Raw genomic sequence first — 21,336 nt, 5'->3', positions numbered from 1 at the left:
ACCAGCTCTCTCCATTACCGCAGTCCACTGCAAACTGCTCTCTACTGTCATATTTTAGTTTCATGAGGTCTGCTGCAGCCTGACTCACCCTTTCAAAAAGCAAGCAACTGGCAAACAAATCTCAAATGTTTGTTTTCTGTTCTTTCTTTTTCTTTTGCCATTATAACCATATTACAATGCCAAGGAGTTTGCAACAACTTTCCCATGTTTTCTGCCACTTTATTCACTAATAGCTTCTGAAGTAGGGTGAATTAATAGCTAAAATTAGAGATTAATGTGTTAGGTTCAGGATTTATGTTCATATGCTAGAAGTAAAAACTGTAACGTAATTAAATTACAAAGAGGATATATTTAAACAAATAGTATGAATAATAAATATATTTTATTTTGTGTAAGATGTCTACATTTACCCAGTAAATGATGCTTATCCAATGTAATTTCTATTTATGACATTATAAAACTAAACTTACTTTAACCCGAGTCTTCAGCCTTTGGAACTTCTGAGAACAATGAGTTTATTCTGGCATTTCTTCCTTCTGCAGTTGGCAGTGAAACGCCAGACCTTGGGATCAGTCTGCACTTTCTTTAGACTCGCCTGATGGCTTAATCAACAAAAACAATGGCGGCCAAATACACTCTGAGGAAGTAGGTGTTTCGTTAGTTTAACTAATCCTTTTCTACGTTTTAAGTAACAATGAAGATTGAATTGTCTTTATGAACTGTTTGATGTGTATTTATTTAAAATAAATGATAAATAATTTGCATTCACCAGTCCAGTCTAGACAGGTAACATGCCCAGATAAAAGTAATTTTTAGACCACACACACACACACACACACACACACACACACACACACACACACACACGCAGGGTCTCACTGTGTAATTCTGGCTAACCTGGAATTCATTATATAGACCAGTCGAGCCTTGAACTCAAAGAGATCTAGCTGCCTCTGTCTGCTGAGCACTGGTATTAAAGGCTCTTACCACACCTTGCTGTCTCCTTGTCCTCTGTTAGTCAATTTTAAAAGTAATTCAACTAGCAAAGAAATTTCTTGGATTTATTTCATTGCCCATTGTTTGGATTGAAAGACCCCCAGAAGCTTAGGCCTCCAGGATCTCAATCCAGGAACGTGGCAACCCCAATCACCATGCAGAGGCAGAAACTTGATGCAAACAGCAAGAGGCTTTATTGAAGCTGTTTAACGAGCTAACCCCATGTTAGCTCTGGCCTTTCATCCACCCGCCATGGTAGATGGCTAGAAAGACAGCTCAAAGCGTCTGCATAGAGATCTTATAGGGCAGCATAAGGGGAGTGTCTAGGGGTATGCACAGGCCTAGGATTGGTATGCCTCCAGGCTTGGAGGGTTTGCCCTGTGTTGATTGATCAACTGATTGTTATGGCCCATAGGCCTTTCCAGGGTGGTTGCTATGCTCTGCGTGTCATTGCTGTGCACTTGTCCTTAAAGCACACCTAGATCCGTAAAGCATAGCATCACCAGCTAACTTCTGATGGGTTCCTTGCCATGAGGCAGGCATCTGACCTCCTAGTGACCAAGACAAGGTTAGACAAGCACGTGTTCGGCTGTTATGGCTGCCGAAATGGGGAGCTGGTCCCTTCATGGATATTTTTCTTTATTTCTGGAGGATGGATTTACTATATAAGTGTTTTCTTTCAGAGCTTGAAACATGCTGTGTCCTTTGGCCTTTATGGCTTCTAATGGTAAATTTGCTGACGTGAGAACAGTTTTTTTCCTTCCTCTATCCTCTTATTTCCCAAGTTTCTTGTAGCAAGGATGACCTTGAGTTCTTGCTGCCTCTACATCCCAGTGCAAAATTTGGAGGTTATAGGCAAGCATACACTCCAGGCTGGGACTACTTTTATTATTGTTTTCTGGCTACTTTTAAAACCTTCTGCTGCCAGTTTTCAGAAATTAAGATGTGTCTTAGTATGTATTTCTTTTGATTATCATGGTTAGGTCACACTTCGCTTCTTAAATCTGTGTTTGTGTTTCTTGACAAATTTCACAAGTTTTGAAACATTATTTATTCAAGTCTTTTCTTCAATGCTGTCTTTTCCTTGTCTTGTAGGAATGTTAATTATTTTGTTACAGTAGTAAACATCTTTTGTTTGATTCATTCAATAATTTATTGAGAGGCTAAGAATACAAAGGTAAAACGTGATCAGAGATGAGGCATATGCACAAGTGTAGGAAGCAGTAAAATTCTCTGCATTATAAGAGTGAAAGAACAACGCCTTAGGAAAACAAGAGATTGCTTCCAGTGTGCAATGGGGGAATGGATGGCCAATTAGAACAGGGAATTGAGAGTAATAAGACCAGTCTAGATTGCTGATGGCACTCAGTATGGAGTTTGTTTCTTCTTTTTCTCTTTTCCTATCTTTGGGCTTAATTTACCAGTAGGGTCCAGGTGTGTTCAATGTGCTTTTTCTATACTTGCTTACATTTTTGCCTTAATGTGGTCTGCAGAACTAGGTCCTCTAGTGTTCTAGGAGTTTTTCCTGTTTATTTTTGAAGGACTCTTGACCTTTTGAACTTATTGTTGATGTTTTTAAGTCTTTTCCATTTTGGGTTGATTTTTGTGCATTTTCTGACTGTGGTGTCTTGTACGGATTTCTTCACTGCAACTTTTTCTTCAGGTTCCTCATCATCAAAATCATTTTCATCATCCTCATCATCTTCATCAAGTTTTGATATTTTTCTGTGGAACTTTCCTTGTTATCACCTCCAGAAGAAGATCACTTTCCAGACTGACTTAATAGTTTTTCATTCACTGCATCTTCATTTTCTGATTCTGCATCTTCCTCTGTAGTTACCAGGTGTCCATTAATGTGCACAGGCTCTGCACCACACTCCAATCTGAAGACCACAGCTTATGTAATCTCAAAGACTCCAAGGGAAACTGTTGGTTGTACCGACATTTTCAAAGTTTCTAGGTTATGTTAATTAGACTGCCTTCACAGTTCATTGTTTCTTCATCTACAATGTGTGATTCATCTTTTGCCCCTGTCCCTAAACTAACCGTTCTTAGTGATAACTGGTGCTCATTCTCATCATTGTCCACCTTAAAGTGATAATCTTTGTCAGCCTTTAGTTCACAACAGAAAAGGTAGTTCTGAGGCGTAAGAGGGCTCATATCCATCGATTCTTCCATGAGGTGGAGGTGTGCACTTTGGTGTGAGAGAGAAGTCAGACAGAGAAAACTGCCTACTGCTTGATCCTCAGAACAGACACATAGGACAGGAAGTAGTAAACATATTTAAGGATTTCTTGTCTATTTTTTCTGTTTTCCCTGGATGGGTAATTTATATAATTCTCTTGAAGTTTGCCGATTCTTTCGTCTTTCCCTTTTAATCTTAAGTTTATCCACTGAATTGTGTTTTTACCTCCATTACTTTTTTTCAGTTGTAGAATTTCCATTTTTTCTTTTCATTATCTTTTTTCTTTGCTGGGACTTTCTGATTTTTCTTTGTTTGAAATTGGTCATAAGAGATGGGTGAGTCTTTATAATCTGTCATCTTGGTGTCAGAATCCACCAAGAGGCTTCCTTAAGAAATAAGCTTGAGGTCGTCATGGTTCTGGGTACAGTGAGTTGCTTACACTTGGAAATTGAACATTTGGGGTACTACCTAATGAGACTGTGGATCTTGTGAGAACCTTGTTTTTTAACTTGGCTTCTCTGGTTCTGTTTCAGTAGGAGTGTGAAGGTTTAGTATTGTTACTGAGGCTCCTCTTTCAGTCTCCAGTGGTAGTCAAGGGATTGGAGTTACATTATTGCTTAGTGGATGGTGTTAAAAGGCTCCATAAGCTTCCACCGATACATACCCCTCACACCTGGAGACATGAAAATGTGTTGTTCCTGTTCCCTATATGACCTCCATGTTGGTGATAGGAAGGAGGTGACAATCCTTACTCTGCTAGGCTTACTCAGTGGCAAAGGATGAGACAGCTACTTAAGACTATATGAAAGTAGATATCCACACTCCACCTGTTCTTCAGGGACACTGCCTGGAAAATTGTTGGAAGATTAAATCCTCTATTTGCCTCCCTCTGGTACTTCCCTAGTTAGTGGATTGTGGTGCTTCATTCCAGCCTGGTGACAGTGGAATCACACATGGCTGTTGCTTGTGTGGGTGGGTGTAGGTCCATACTGTGTGGGTGGTATCTGACTGGAGCCAAGCAGGTATTAACTTAGAGATTACAGCTGTGTGAGGTGAAGAGTTGCTACAGTGGTTAAAGTATTTCCTTTGCAAGCATGAGAATGTTAATTCAATCCTCGGTGCTGTCTAAAAGCCAGGTGTGGCAGCACATCTGTAGCTCCAGTGCTGAGGATCAGGAGGTGGGAGGAGTTTAGAGGTTTGCTGGCTAGCTTATCAAAAATGGCGAGCTGTGGTTTTAGTGAGAGACCTTTCCTTACCCACATAACAAGTACAACTGTGCACTCATGCATAGTCATAAATATATAAACATATACACAAACATATAACACACAAGAACACAACACACACATAAACCTAATCCACGTATAAACACAGAACTCATGAATGTATAGTAACATATCCCCCCCACACACTTTCATACTTGTGTGTACACATACAAGAAGAAGGTCTGATTTTCTGAGCCACTCCTCTCCTTTTCTTGCTAGAGACTGCAGTTCTGTTGTTATATTTTGTCTTGTCTGTCCCTGTTGGTATTAGCAGGTCACTGGCTTTTCAGATCCAAGTCTGGGATATTCAAGACTTCACAGAAGCCAATTATGCTCCAGAGGCTGCAAGTGGTTTATTCTACTCCCTGATCTTCTAAGTTCTCTTATGTTGGTGTGAATTACATGTCCAGTTCTGGAAGGAAAAAGAACAAATATAATCTGCTCCATAGTCCTGGATGTAGAAATTCCACCAAATAAAATTATTACTAAGTTTTGGTATTTCCTTGGCCAAATTCAAAAGACCATGACTCTATTCTAAAAGATGCTGTAATCACTGTGACCTCATTTGTATAACATAGGTTACTTGGCATAAAAGACTGCCTTAAAATTGTCTAATACATCTATACATAAAATTGTGTATTCAGAAACCAATTCTAGCAGTGAAAAATTCTTTGTAATATAATATATGACATTTCTATTGAACATTATAATTTATCTACATTTTAGCTCCTCAATAATTATATCCATATAGGAGGTATTATTTAAGTCATCATAAATCTATTTAGTGATCACTTGGAAAGACATTTATTCTTTTATTGAACTAATAGCATATTGGATACTTCTGAGAGTGAGCTATTCATTTGTTAACACCTGTTCTTTGTAACCAATCAGTCAGTTTGATTGTTTACGATGGGATAATTCCCACCACCAAGTTTCCCTTCCCAGATACAACCACTGTTAATACTACAATGCATTGTCTACTTTAGTCTATATTTCATTTTAACTCAGGCTGTTCTTCGTTTTTTCTCACTCCTTCCCTCCAGTTTCTCTTCTTGTGCGTCTGGAAGGTACTTTTCCATATCCATCTATTGAATGAACAAATGTATTATTTCTCTCAGTGACTCATCTATATGCCTAAATACCATTTATATACAGATGATTGATAGCTACTTTTAGGTCAAGTCCTTAGGGTGTCAAATCCATAACTCCAGCTCTATTTGATACCCCCCTCCTTTTGGATATCTGAGTAGCACTCATAATCCATTATCCTCAAGCTGCTCTCCTCCAGATCTTTCCTCTCAATAGATGGCACTACTCTAAACAGTAAATGTTCACTGAAAGTTTAGAGGTCTTTACTGATCCTCCCCTTCTCTGTCCATGTCTGATGATTCACAAATCTAGTAGCTTTTTCCTTATGAATCTACCCAATCTTTTCTGTTTCTACCAACAATATTCTCTCATCACATTCATTGTCTAATGCAGTAATTTTCTAAATGGACTCACTGCTTTGTGTGCACCCCCCCCCCCGTGTGTGTGTGTGTGTGTGTGTGTGTGTGTGTGTGTCTGTGTGTCTGTGTGTGTGTGTGTGTGTGTGTGTGTGTGTCTGTGTGTGTGTGTGTACATGTGTTCAGATATTTGTGGGAGCAAATGTACATGTATGTGTGTAGAATCCAGAAAACAACTTCAGATGCCATTCTTCAGGCACAATCCTCCTTATTTTTGAGACTGGGTCTCTTATTTGCCCAGAGCTCACCAAACAGGCCATGCAGGATGGCCAGTGGATCCCAAGGGCCCACCTGTTTCTGTCTTCCCAGGTTTGAGATTACAGCATAGGCTGCTGTTCCAGCTCTATATATGAGCTTTTGGAATCAAAATCAGGTCCTCATGCTTGGCAAAGTAAGTACTTTACTAACTGAGCTGTTAGCCAAGCTCCTGGACTCTCAACTTCATCATTCTGACATTAATTTTTCACTCTAAGCAGAGAGTTATTTCAGAATAAAAGGGTGGTGTTGTAATATGGCTGCATAAAAGTGGAAACTTTTTAAAATTTTTTTATTTTTTATTTTATTTTTATAATATTTTTTATTTTATTTGTTCAAATTAGGAACAAGTTTGCTTCATATGTCAATCCCTTCTTCCTTCTCCCTCCCCTTCCCCCCAACATCCCACCTGCCCCTAGCCATCCCCCTCCACTCCCCAGGCAGGGTAAGGCCCTCAAAAGGGGCTTCCCAAAGTCTACCACATCATCCTGGGCCAGGCCTAGGCCCTTCCCCATGTGTAAAAGTAGAAACTTTTAATTGCTCTTAAGTTAAATTCCTGAGTCCTTACTATGACTTTGCATACTACCTGTCTCAAATATTGATTGAAAGAGTAAACATATCATTGCAGCATTTGCTGTTAAAATAGTACTGCTGTATATACTTCTCTGTTGGATATACTTGTCAAAGTTGAGATGCTGGTCCATTTGGATATCATCTATTAAATATAAAGGTACTCAGTGAACAGATGGTGTAGTGCCTTTTAGCCATCAAGAGAAAAGAGAGGAGTCTTGTCTAGGAAGATCAGTAATGATTTATTAGGCAAATATTTCTGTGACTCGTAGCTGAAAAGATGCTGTTATATGCTAGAGAATCAGCTACTAGTTAAGGAGTATTTTTAGATTTTGTGCCAAGCAACTTTCAGTTGAAAAGTAGCAAGTGAGTCAAATTTTTTGTATTCATAACAAGTACAATTTATTCCTACAAACCACAGACATTTGTTTTATTTATAATATATAATAGGTGGGATAAAAAAGGAGATAATTTGAAATGAGATGAGCATGTAAGTTCTAATTATAATATAGCTCAAATTTTAATTTCATAGAAATAAAGGCTCCAGTGTCTTATTTGCCCCGCAATAGTAAATTCCATAGTCCGAGAGTTTTAATAAACCAGAAATAGATTTCTCAAGAGTTCCGAGGGTAGGGAAAAGCAGGATCAAGGCATATTCAGCATCTAGTGAGGGCTTGCTTTGTGCTTCATAGATGGTATCTGCTTGCTGTGTTCTTCTAAGGGGAAGGAATGGAGAAGCTTTAACATAGGACTCTGGGGTGACGCAGACATTCAGGCCATACTTTGTAATGTGGGTTATTATAGGAAAAAATCAGCAAAGTAGGCAAATGATGTTTTTAGAGACAGGCTCTTCTGTTTCTCTTTTGCTCTATGGCACTGGGAAGGAGGAGCATTTGCCTTTTGTGCATGTGAAGGAGGCAGGGATTAGCAGAAGGGCATCAGGTGCCTGAAAGACAGGGTCCGGTGGGAGTCACCATCACACTGAGCTTAGAAGTTCAGTGGGCTTAGGTAAGCTAATTAACCTCTGCAAAACTTAGTTTCCTCATCTGTAACTCTAATTCACACTTTACCTTGGAATTAAATTGGCTATGATCATTTATTTTACTATTTATTCATGTGTTCATATTTATGTATTTACTGTTTGCATTGGCACTAAGATGCCTTATTTCTGACCTGAATAGTACATTTGCATACTGTAAAGATAACAAGGAATCCAGGCATGCTAATGACTATTAAACCATTTCAAATAGTTATTGGGCTATAAAGTGAGTCATAGCTTGTTGTAGGGTGCAGAAGGGATCCATGGAGTCCTGAAAGAGTTAATAAAGCTTTTTATTAAAAAATCAAGTACTTAGAAGGAACACAGACACTAAGATTTTCATAAGTAACTTTAAAAATGCCCACTTTTCTCTGACTCCAGTCTATTTTGTTTTGCAATTAAGCAACTTTATGTTTATTTTAATCTTACTATTAATTTTGTCACAGTCATTTCAAGGTTGTCTAAGAAAACACTGACTTAATTGCTGTTTGTTACTTCTTGTTCTAGGAAATGGACCTCACCATGACCGTTGCTGTACATATAATGAAAACAACCTGGTGGATGGTGTTTATTGCCTCCCAGTAGGACACTGGATTGAGGCCACTGGGCACACCAATGAAATGAAGCACACAACAGACTTCTATTTTAATATTGCAGGCCACCAAGCCATGCATTATTCAAGGTAAAAATAGTGCCATGTTTATAAGCATCAAAGTAGGACGGGAGGTAGTGCTAGGACAATGGAAATATTTACCGAGTTCAAAGCTGCAGTGCTTCAAGCAGATAAATTACAGTGTGTCAGTATGTGAGCTCTTTTGGTTCTCTGTGTGAAAGATTTTAATAGAATTCATTATTTCATGTATATGCAGCTCTCAGCATATTTAGACAGAATAGTAGTTAACCAATCTACTGATTCAATTGATTGAATATAAAAATTGCTCTAATATATCCCAGGTTAGTTTGTATCCTTTATCTTACTTTTTACAGGAGGGAGACAAATGTTTGTGGTCTTCTTATATGAATTTTCTCAAAACTTAGTGTGAGAAATAAGATACAAATAGATGATCGTTTGCTTATCATTCATTAATATTGTTTTGCATTTGTTCACTTAAATATTTTAATAGCAACATGTGCCATAACAAAAATGCAGCCATCAATGAGGATGGCCAGTGAAAGACTCACTACACTTTCCCTCATTGTCATTCATCAAAAGTGATAATGTTAAACCTCTCTATGGCTAGTTCCTATAGAACTTTAAATACTATGCATATCCTTTATTTGTTAGTGTATTTATTTTCCTCTAACACAAGTGTGAATTTTAACCCTCATTTGTTCCTGTCCCCTACTCTAATCTCTATCACACAAATTTAAATATTCTGTTTCTTACCTTCATAAAAGGTATATTCTATGATCTATCAGTTTTAGGTTATGTCTTGTCATTTCCTACTTTGTGTATTTTGTGCCTTTATTTTTTCCAAATCTGCTTCCTGTCAGTAACTGTCATTACTTTTACATTTTAAGATGTATGGAAACTATGTTTAATATAGTAAATATATCTTTCATGTTTTCTTTGCTTGAAATGTAAAACCAATCTTCAAATATTATATATTATTTACTGTTAAACATGTAATGCTTGTGCCAATAGCCAAGAGGCATCAATGTGTTCTTTAAAAAAATTTCCAAGTTATACTTTGTGTGCGTGGGTGTTTAGCTTGCATGTATACATGTGTACTACATGTGTTCCCAGTGGCCTGAGGAGGCCAGAAGAGAGAATTACATCTTCTGGACTGGAGTTTCAGACAGTTGTGAGCTGCCATGTGGGTGCTGGGAATAAAACTTGGGTTTACTGGAAGAGCAGCCAGTTCTCTTAACTATTGAGCCGTCTCTCCAGCCCCTTTCACTGTGTTCTTCATAAATGTATTGCTTTGAATAAGGATCTCTTGAGAGAAAGGAAATAGGCAATGCCTGTAAGTTGTTCAAAACAGGAGAACATTGCAATTCTTTTCAAACATACTGTCTCCCATTCATGTTTGATGTTAGTCTTGATGGACTGAATGCACGGTGTAAGAAGGACAGAGGTTACACATGATTCATGAATGTAAGTATATTTGAAATGCTGCTTAAGTGACAGAGCAGGTAACACTCTGGTACACAGAAGCTTGCAGGAGAATTTAAAATGGTCATAGGTGCCTGGGAGTTTCCACTATGGCGATGACATTGAGAGTCATGAGTCTAGTGAGATAATGGAGCAAATGAGTGAAATAAAGGAAAAACAGAGATGAAATGAAAATACAAACTATTGTGTGCATACAATGTAGACATCAGGACAGCAGACAGCACAGTGAGGGTGAGAATCAGCCCCGGCTGAGCTATTCTAAGCCCTTGTGAGGATGTGCTTGTGGGTTGTCTCTCATTTGTCCTGGACAAAACTCCCTAGATCCTCCAAAGAGCCATGCCCTCGGCTCAAGAGACTTCCTTCTATGATGTGATTACCTTATCATCTTCACTGCCTTTGATGGCTCTTACTAAAGATTCTTGTTAGATGAGTGTTGGACCTGTTGAATTCACATCCATTCTTAAATTCTATGTTCTTCACCTGTTGCTTTTATTGCTTTATATTTTGGAGACTTTCTCAGTATTTTTCCAAAATAAAATACAAAATAATTCTTTCTTAATTTTTGGAATTTTAATCTTACTATGATTTTTGTTTGTTCTAGTTTATGAATAGATTTATTCATGAATCTTTCTTTCAATACTTACAAATACTCAAAAGTTCTTCTATCTATATGATCTTGTTTCCTCCCCCAATTAGTTGTTATTTTTGATTTAACTATTTCTCTTTTATAGTTTTAAAATAGCCAATGATTCTTATTTGCTTGCCTTTGTTACATAAAAACTAGGTTGGTTATCACATGTAGTTGATATGAGCTTCTTCTATAATTATTGGCTTCTGTATCTGTGAGTGTTGACTGAATGTCTGACATGAACAGGTTTTGTTTCTCTTTCTCTCCACCAAACTGTGTCTCTTACTCTTTGAGTCGTTGGTCTCCTGAGATCATTGCAGTTCTTCAGATCCACATACAGTAACAAAGCTGTATGTGAAGTGGGAAGGGATGATGGCTCATGTACTCAACTGTAGAAGAAAGGCAGAATTTATTTTCCTTAAAGCATCTTGGCTTTCTAGCCAAATCTATCTGCCTGAATTCTTGGGTAACTTAATCTTCTGTTGCATATCATAACACATAAAAATGCATTTATGGTTTGTAATAACCTCTAATTTTTCATTGTTAAGTGTCATGACCAAACTAAGTGGAATATTGGGTGTGATTGGTTTTTTTGTTTTGTTTCAAAAGTGGGTCTTGTGAGATGCTTCTTTGGGTAAAGAAGCTATCAAGACTCACAACTCGTGTTTAATTCCCAAGATCTGTATGTGGAAAGAAAGAACTGGATCCTGCAACTTCTGACCTTTCCACATGGGTTGCAATGGGTACTACATGTGCAATGTGTATGTGTGTGCATGGGTACATATACACAGAGACAGAATAATTAAAATGTGAAAGCAAACATATATGTATTTAATTATTAACACTATATTTCCACTTGTATCTATGTGTATATGTCTCTATTTCTCCAAGTCCCAGGACCTTCATTTGCATCATCTCCATGTGGTTATTGTGCACACATTATTGAAAACTACTGTAACTTCTCCAAAGAGGCAGTAGTTTTGAATGAAGGAGGGATATTTTCACATATGTTCATATATTTTAGTTTAATTTGCATTGGATATTCCAGCTGCCATATACCTTCATTTCCAACTGGACAAGATAAAATGTACATTTAGTTTAAATGAAAAGCTATTTGTATATTTACTTATTAATTTGAAAACACTCAGTTGATATGTTTGTCATGTTCATCTGAGTATAATGTGTAAGTTTATCTTAGCTTTTGAAGTAGATCTACTCATGACAGGTAATATGCTTGAGCATATGTAATAATATAGACATTAAAACTTCCTTAAGAGGATACACAGACTAGTTTGAATATGGGAAGAGAATTATGCCTGGAATTCCTTTATGATTATGGTAAATTGTATCAAAGTGAGTTGTCAGGATCTATTACATGATTCTTAGTCTTCCAAGAATACAAACACATAACCATTAAATGATATGTCATAGATTGTATGGAAAAGTTTGTTGATTCAGTAAGAGCTATGACATAGCCCATGTTAAATGCTAGTCTATCAGAGGCCTCTGCTCTCAATGGACTCATAATATCCTAGAAGACAGACATATACACATCTATAATTCAGAGAGATTATTGTTGCAATGAATTTTTATATGCAGCTTAGTGAGGGACATGAATTTTAGTTCAAGAAATCTTTGTGAGGAAGAATGTAAACTGGAATATAGAGGGTGGGTGGTTTTTTTTCCCAATAGGGCATCTGAGGAAGACAGGTCAAGTTAAGAACAGTGGCCATTGTAGAAGCAGAATTCAAATGACCAAATAGTTTTGTACAGCCAAGTTACTTCAGAGGGCAAAAGAGGAATATTTACTACTTAGCCCAGATAACAAGTATAAAACTGTCCAGTAACTTTGGGAAACAAGGCAGAGGGCAGACATTTTCCTTAGAAAATAACATTCTGGCCCCTTTCAATAGTCAGGAGTCAGAGATTTTAAATTATCAACATTATATTTCCATGTTCTGGCTATACATGGGAAACTACACCTCCCTCTTAAATAGAACTTTTTTCATGCAAAAGAACAGATTTGCATTAAAGACACAGACAACTAATTTAATGAAACATTAGTGGTAAAGGGCTATAATTTCTGTTTCTTGAAAAGGTTTATTGCCAATTGAACACCCTTCAAGAGACATAAATTAGACTTAATGAACATAACACTTTAGACTCTTGACATGTTACAATTTAGAAATGTATTGTAAAAGCCTGTTTATACTTAATAGGCCTTAACTTTATTAAAAATGCATGGTTATTTTTAAAACAGTTATTTTAAACAACACAGCACAGGGGCTTTGTATACTTTAAAATACTGTTTGATTTGGCATTTTTTTAATGATGAAATTAATTACTTGGTGGAAGAATTAAGGATCAACTTGCAGTCTTGCAATCTACTCTCAGTTTTTTATTTTCTCCTGGGTAACCTTGGGACAATCCTTGTAATAGCTCTGTAAACATTAGTTTTTCAATTTGCAAAGCAAGATGTGTAACTAAGTGACTGCTAATGGCAGTTCTAGAAATGGACTATGGTTAATGATATAAGAGAGGAGGCCTAGGTAACATTTTGTCAGCATGTTATATTCACCTAAAATGACTATGTCATGTCCGCTTTTCTGGTTTCAGGTCCAGGGACCAAATGCTCCATCTCCAAATGATACTTTCCTCACGTGTGTGGCCTAGGCACATATTCAGTTCAGATTCATAGAAGCCATATTTACAAACACACATCTTATAGCCAGCATACAGTTGTCTTTAGTGAGTATGCAAATGCTTCCTACTTAATATTTTTATATTACTTATGTTAACAATCAAACTTTGGTGAGAATTTTCCTTTTGGAATAAATAGAAACAAATCACAAGATACTTTATGTATCACTAACAGATTGCATTGCCCTTATTATGCAGTTTAAATGCAAAATACTGTTGGTCAAAGGAGGACAACCAGTTTCAACTGGTATTTATATCTGGTCAAATGATTTGAGATTCTTTAAATCTTAAAATGAGACTACAGTTGTCCATAGTTGAAGGAAGGGGAAGTGGCATGCTTCTTCTGAGTAGGAAGGATTTCTACTGATCTACTGAAGTGTTTTTTTGGTTTTTCGAGGCAGGTATTCTCTGTTGCTTTGGAGGCTGTCCTGGAACTATCTCTTATAGACCAGGTTAGTCTTGAACTCACAGAGATCTGCCTGCCTCTGCCTCCTGAGTGCTGGGACTAAAGGTGTGCACCACCACTGCCCGGTTTTCTACTGAGTTTTAACTGGTGTGTGTGACTCCTTTGAGGGTCTCTTTTCCTGTTTGCATATGGTGCTGTTCATATTTCATAGGCCGGTTATTGACAAGTGCTCTATTCTTCCAGATTCACAGCTATATTTTATGTGAAACATTTAAGTAAAATGTTTCACACTATGAACGTAGTTATGCTGGGATGATTTATTTACAATATCATGTGAAAGGAAACATATCAATGATGAAAGGCCTCAAATTGGAGTCACCCGTCAACTCAAGTGTGTGAAGACGTCAGTTTTTGCTGATAGAGCCATCACAGCCACAGTTCGGTTATAAAAGAGGCAGCTGGTTTCGGTGCTGTCTTGTACATTATCTATAGCATGGCATTTAAATGATGATTTTGTATTGTCTTCAAATGTCTCCATCAGTGGTGAATGAAAGGAGATTGAATGAGAGTGTGTGACTGTCAAATCTGAGGTCATGGCTATAAGAATGATAGTGAGTAGAAGATTATTTTATAATAAAGAAGCAAGGAAATGAGATTCATGAGACATTATGTGGGTAAAGTATGGCAGTGTTCCTGCCACCTATGAACTTTACCACAAAAGAGCGAGCAGTGAGATGAGGGTATATGCAGTAAGAGAAAATGGCATAAATGATATCTGTTGCAGAATAGCTTCATGCTAATGAAAGTGATCCCATAGGATTTGGGAAAAACATGATCAACTGAAGAAAGGGGACAAGAAACCAATGCAAAATTATTCCGCAGCAACAGAGAATAGAATAGACTCCAGAAGAACAGGATTCCTCCAGGATCATGGGAGAAGGATGCAGAGAGTTTGGACTTGGATGCAGTAGGTTGCTGTAGTGGTGAGAGCATGTAGAAGTTCATGTTTTGATCATTTACCACTTTCTCAGTAAAATATGAAGCATAGTTTTAAGGAGAGAAGAGAAGAGGAGAGAAGAGAAGAGAAGAGAAGAGAAGAGAAGAGAAGAGAAGAGAAGAGAAGAGAAGAGAAGAGTGAGCAGAGGAGAGAGTAAGAATAGTTTTAGGTGAAAATGAGATATCTGGACCAAGTGACTAATGGAATATAAATGAAATGACTCCTGAATTTTAAGTTTTACAAGATTTTCCCAATTCTACTATAAGTGTCTATGACAACCAAGGAAAAGTTATTCTCTCAGATTAAATGAATGTAGAAGGCAGAGTGAATATTTTTGACAAGCAGAGATAGCCTTTGTTCTAGAGTTTTCTGTGTAACTCCAGATAGATCATAAAGAATTCTAAGTGACATGCTATAACAGTGTTGTAAGATAGGTGCTTTATATCTTTTTTTTCTTAAAAAACATAACCAGGATAGAATTACATGTGTTATGTTGGTTATGGCAGGGTCACTTCAGAAAGCCAGGCAACCTGCTTATGTTAGGAAAGAACAAGTCAACGAATGTTTGATCTTGTTTTTAGAGGATTGATGTATTTAAATCACTTAGTCAGTTATTGAAAATAACCATTTAAGTTGATTTAAAATAACTGGTTTCCTGATTACAGTCTTCTCTGGGTGAACAGTGTGGAACAATTATCAAATTAACAGAGAAGATCAATAAAAGACAGCAAACATGCATGCATTTCTTCTTTCATGTGAGAAGGGCTTGTCCTCAGCCATTTAGGTATCACAAAAGTCATGTTGTGACTTTTTAGTTCATTGATAATTAATTTTGAAAAGGTAGGTCTTTATTTTTGAGCTTTGATGTTATAAAATATTTCTTCAGATTTGTTTCTCAAGCTCTTAAAGTTTTTCTCTTTAAATGTCATATTTAAAAAAATTTTTTTGAGACAGGTTTCTCTGTGTTGCTTTGTAGAGCGGGCTGGCCTCACAGAGATCCTCTTGCCTCTGCCTCCTGAGTGCTGGGATTAATAGAGGCATGCACCACACCACACAGACAACTTCTTGTTCTTGATAAGTGAATCACTCATGATGAAAATATTAGCTTAATTGATCAACAAGTATGAATATCACCGAAAGTATGAATATCACCAAGAAATCTTGGGCTTATAAAAATATACGGATACATGTATGTACTTACACACACACATGCACATACACACAGTATCTATTTATGTGGAGTCTCAGTTGCATAATAAGTATTGTTTTCTGCCTAAATACATAGATATGAAACAAAGGAGTTGGGGCAGGGCCCTGCAATCCAGACTAAACGTAGAGGGTCCTGATCAGATGTTGTATAAGACTGCATTGGGCAAGTTAAAATATATAATATTTATAACCCTTGACTGTGTGTGTGTGGTAGGGGGAGAGAGAGAGAGAGAGAGAGAGAGAGAGAGAGAGAGAGAGAGAGAGAGAGAGAGAGAGAGAGAGAGAGAGAGAGAGATGAGTCTTTATAGTTCTCCTAGGTCACAGGATAAGAACAACCGTGGCTCCCCTGAACCTTCCCTAGGTGAGAACAGTTGCTAAGCACTGAAGAGCCCCCTCCTAGAGCCACCTCTTCATCCTTCAGTTCTCAGGAAGTGGAGCTTCCAATTTCTTGTTCCATAACATCCCTCTAGCAGGTTTTCATTGAATCACCAGTATAGACACAAACAACTGACATAGAGATTCTATTTATAGCAAGTGACTTATTCAGTCACAACAAGGACTTCTTATCATTTCATTTCCTTTTAAGAAAACACAGGCAGGGGTGCTGTGGATGTGAGAGGAGCACTCTGAGAGGCAGCAAGGTTCACGTGCATTCATCCATGGTCCTCAGCCTGAACAATGGCTGTTGACAGTTGGTGAGCTGCTAGTTCAGTGAAATCAAATCAAATGCTGCTAATTATGTTGAAATATTAGGTGGTAGGATACACTGGTGTTACAAAATTGAAAATTGTGCCCTGGGGTGCAGCAGTGCACTTGGACATCTGAACATGGGCTTTGAAAATGCCCCTTTGTGAGTTTGTCCATTATTATTCCCTGTTTTAAAAAAGAGGGATCTTAATTTTAAAGCATAATTTTGATTATATATCAGACATATATTGTGTTAGGAATTATAGATGCTCCAGTTTAACAATATTGTCATATTTAGATGGCAGCAAAGATGGCTTTTTCTGCATGTAAAGATTCCCTTATATTAGGCAAGTGGATACTCTCAGAATAAAAGCTAAGTGGTAGAATCTCCCCTCACCTAAGTGAATATCGCCTGAGGGATATTTTGGGGTCCTTTACTGCTATATGACTTGAATAAAAAAGAAATAGAAGTATCCTCCAAACTGTGAGCCACGATTAGCTAGTTGGTTCACATCTCAACAGTGAGTAGTGAGAGGTTTGAACTGCAGGATGTGGGTCTGTGTTTGTAAAACTTGACATAGGAAGGTGGCATGGATTTTTCTCACCCTTGTGCCTATTCTATATCCCCTCATTCATTTCCATTTCTCCACCATTTTCTCTACTTCCTGGCTAAAGTCTCTCTGGCCTGTATTCGTCTTTATTTTCCCTCCTTCCACAGTGATGCCATCTCTCTTCTCTCTTGTCCTCCTCTGTTCTTCTCCTGACATCTCTTTACTATCATGTTCTGTATTAATTGTCAACTAGACACAGCCTAGACCCTTGAGTCATCTGAGAAGGGAATCTCTGTTAAGGGACTGCCTGAATCAGATGTCCTGTGGAAGAGTATCTCGATAGGTAATCGAGGTAGGAGGCCATTTCACTGTGGATGGTACTCTGCCTTGAGCAGGTAGCCTTGGGCTAAGGATGAGCCTGCAAGATAGCCAGAGAGCAGTGTTCCTCCATGGTTACTGCTTCAAGTTCCTGCTTGAAATCCTGCCCTGACTTCCCTCATTATGTCCTGTGACCTGAAAGGAGAAGCTTTTCCTCCTCCGAGTTGCTTTTGTTCAGACTGTTTTATTACAGCATCAGAAAGGAAACTTAAAACACACCTCCATTTTTATATTGTCTTCTTGATTCTTTATTAGTAAGACAATATGGGGTTGAACTTCACATCTGAACACAGCTTTAAAATACTTTGTATTTTCAGGTCTTGTTATGGTAATTAGGTGCCTGGGGGTCATTTTCATTTCATCCATTCTGTGTTTGGATAATTTTTGAGTTCCTACTTTTCCCCAAAAGTTGGGTATGAGAGGTACCTGTTCTGTCTCATAAGCTAATGGTCTCATGGTAAAGGCACATGAAATATACATTTCTATGAAAATATTAATGCAGTTAAGTTACTTTTTATGTCTCTGTGAAATTTTTTTAGCTTATTTTCTTTAAATGGCCAAAACCACATCAAGGACTTGGAGTCCTGTTTAAATATTACATTTGCAATGTGACTTTGCTTTCAAAAATATATTTAATATTTAATAGCAAGGAGCAATTTTTTAAAAAATGGAGATATCATGTTAATTAAAATTTTATGAAATAAGGAACTTCATAAAAGTTTAATTTATCTCACATTCATATTTTCTCATCCTAAAAAAGTATTTTTAGTAATTATAATATTGAAGAACAGGAGAAAGGCTTGTAGGTAAGTATAATGCTATCAAAATTATGTCTTAGACTTTTATTGTTAAAAAATAAAATTTAATATATTATTGAGAATCAGACTTTGCTCCATACATCATCAGAGTATATGGCTTATAGAGTATTTTATGTGAATTCTTCCATTTCACCCCATCTTCTCTGTGTTGTACAAAGTCTGTTTTGCTGTATGTGGAAAGATTGCTTGGATAATTGTTTTGGATACCATACATCAATCCAATCCAAGTCTTAGGAAGGTGTGTGTGTGTGTGTGTGTGTGTGTGTGTGTGTGTGTGTGTGTGACATAGTAACAGCTTCTAAGAAATTACCAATATTAATTTTTTTGGGTCTGCCATATCTCCATTGGAAGTGTTTGAGTTAGTTAAAGTGTTTGTGTTGGTAGTTTTTAAACTTATCTAACTTCACAATCTAACAAGTTGTCTGGGACACCAAGTCAAGAGAAGTGTTTCTAAACATAGTAGAAAATGGAGCCTGTGATGGTTAATCTTAACTGCCAACTTGACAGTCATAGAATAACCTAGACAGTAACCTTCCAGAAGTGTATGTAGGGAAGTTTCAAGTTGGGTTTAACTGTGTTGGAATGACCCACCCTAAGTGTAGGTGGCACCATCACATGGGCTGGGATTCTAGACAGTATAGAAAAGAGAAATCAAGCTGAGCATAGACACTCATCTTTCTCTGTTTCCTGACTGTGGGTAAAACGTGAACAGCTGCTTCATGATCCTGTTACTGTGCCTTTGCCAGAATGAGGGACTATACTCTTACCCTCAAACTGTGAGCCAAAACAAATCCCTCTGTATGTTACATGTGTGCTATCCATGAGAAAGATAACCAATACAGAGATTTAAAAAAAAATCTCAAGTCCATTGGCAAGATCAACAAGTACCATTTTATTTCTATTGAGATAATCACTTAGGGTGTTGTGATGCTCAGGTGGTGTGTTTAAGTCTTACTTGAAACATATTTTCTCACAGTAGAATATTATTTAGCCACAAAAGATAGTATCTTATCATTTTCAACAAAACAGATGGAGCCATATCAGAGGAGATGATACTAAATGAAATAAGGCAGGTGCAGAAAGATAAACTCCAAGTGTTTCCCCTTACAATGAGATGTTTAAGAAGAGCAACTGGACTGTATCAAAAAGATTGCTGGCAGTTGGGAAGTGTATGGGAGGCCAAGTAGCCCAAAATAAACATTGATATAAGGAGTAAGTTCCAATGGTTCAGCCCATTCTAATCAATGATGAGGAGACATTCAAAGGCTCCAAACACAAAGTAGGGAATAGAGATGTTAATTACTCTGACTTTATTAGTGCATATTGTATACATGCATTGAAATATCACACTGTGCTTCATAAAGAGGCATTTTATGTGTTAATAGATTTAAAAAACATAAAAAGATGGAAATATTAACTAACTCTCCTCATTATGCTGTAAATGTGTAACATGAAATTATCACACTGTACCCCATAAATTTGTGTAGATGAAATAAATGTTAAAAACTCAATTGACATTAATTCAATTACACACAAAAACTAATTTAGTATTTGAAAGTCGAGAGCCATTGCCATTTTCCATTACTTGAACAACAAAGGCAAAATAGAATTTTCTATGTATTTAATTTACAAAATAGCCCAATAAGGAGTATGTCATCCTAGAGTAGATTTTTTATTGCTTAATTATGAATTGAATTTTAATGAGAACAGCACAATGTTCGTCTGTAATTCAGCGAGCTACACTATTATGAAATAAGACCAAAATAAGTCTTTTTGTTTATATCTTAAATGAAAAGAGTAAGAAGGACATCTGCCAGGGCTTTGGTTCTTAGAGTGAAATCAGCAGACTCTCTGACTGGAAATGGTGCAGAGAATAATGGCAACGAGGAGAAATGAGCTTAGGAGCAGAAGCCATCTATTGTGTTAGAAATGGGGAATCCAAACCACATATCCTCATTAAAAATAAGAAGGCCATGAATTTAAAAAATGCTCTAGAGTGCAGAACAGGTCAGTCATTTAATGGAACATATCTATAATTAAAATGCAAAATAAAGAAAAGGTGAAATGTGGCTGTATGCTTGGGCAGATGCAGACAGAATTTACTACTCAACTTTGGTTTGAAGTATTTTGTCTTATTCTCAAAAATCATTTCTTTAACATATTTAAGATATTTGTCTTGGGCTGGCTTCTTGCTAATGCAAGTGGATTTTTTTGGGCGGGGGAGGGAAGCAGAGATAAAATAGTAAATACAGACACTATACAAGTAGTGTACACAGAAAAAAAATCCAGGCAATAAATTTTAATTTCAGACTCTCATGAAAAAAATATAGTGTCATGTGCTAAGCTGATGGGAATCAGTTTTATCATCATAGGACAAGGTTGAAGGTCAGTCCAAAGAGATGTATTTCGTGAGTACCTGCTGTGTCTAACTACAGCAGACCCTGGGGACAAAGGCTTTAAATCTTCTACCATTTCAAGATCAAAATGATGATAGTGTTCTGATTAAAACATGGAATTGGCCCTCAAAACGAACTTGAAGATTTTAAACAAAAGACTGTCTTCCTAAAGTTCTAAAGCGGATCTGCCCTGTGATAGCCTCAGACACCAACTAACTGAACAGGATGCCAGAGAAATGCCACAGATACTGAAGTCAGATTCGTTGCTAGGGATGAAGTCATTAGGAGAGGCTAGATTTGGAAAGGTAACACAGAAAATGTCATAAAAAACAAGCAAAGCCCAGGAAAAGAAGCTAAGTATGTCCTGGAAAGTGAGAATAAATCTCAGAGAAAGAATCAGAGGGAGCAGCTTCCCCCAGAGGAAAATGGCCACCCCATTGGTTTGTTGTTGTCTTTACTCTTCAGCTATCTAGTAGATTCTGAACTTGGTGAAATTCTCCAAAATGAACCCCAACTAATTAGTAGGCTTGAAAAAAAGTCTAGCTTTTCTAAACAGTAAGTTCTCAAATGTAAGAGCCACAGGGATATTTCACCTTAAACAGTACAATATCCAATTATGCCTACTTTTATCTGCA

At 37.2% G+C, this 21,336-nt stretch overlaps 1 protein-coding gene and 1 pseudogene across 1 annotated transcript in view; one reads left to right on the top strand and one right to left on the bottom strand.

Annotated features, from left to right (window-relative positions):
- Epm2a (EPM2A glucan phosphatase, laforin) overlaps nt 1-21,336 on the top strand; it is a 98,147-nt gene that overhangs the window by 27,476 nt on the left and 49,335 nt on the right. Inside the window, 1 exon segment of the mRNA XM_027402020.2 lies at nt 8,323-8,497. Coding sequence (XP_027257821.1) covers nt 8,323-8,497 — 175 coding nt within the window.
- LOC100764778 lies at nt 2,437-3,174 on the bottom strand (annotated as a pseudogene).

This window comes from Cricetulus griseus, chromosome 2, assembly GCF_003668045.3.
Source record: "Cricetulus griseus strain 17A/GY chromosome 2, alternate assembly CriGri-PICRH-1.0, whole genome shotgun sequence".
Classification (NCBI taxonomy): Eukaryota; Metazoa; Chordata; class Mammalia; order Rodentia; family Cricetidae; genus Cricetulus; species Cricetulus griseus.
The sequence above is the reverse complement of the archived record's forward strand: the minus strand, read 5'-3'. Positions and strand labels throughout refer to the sequence as shown.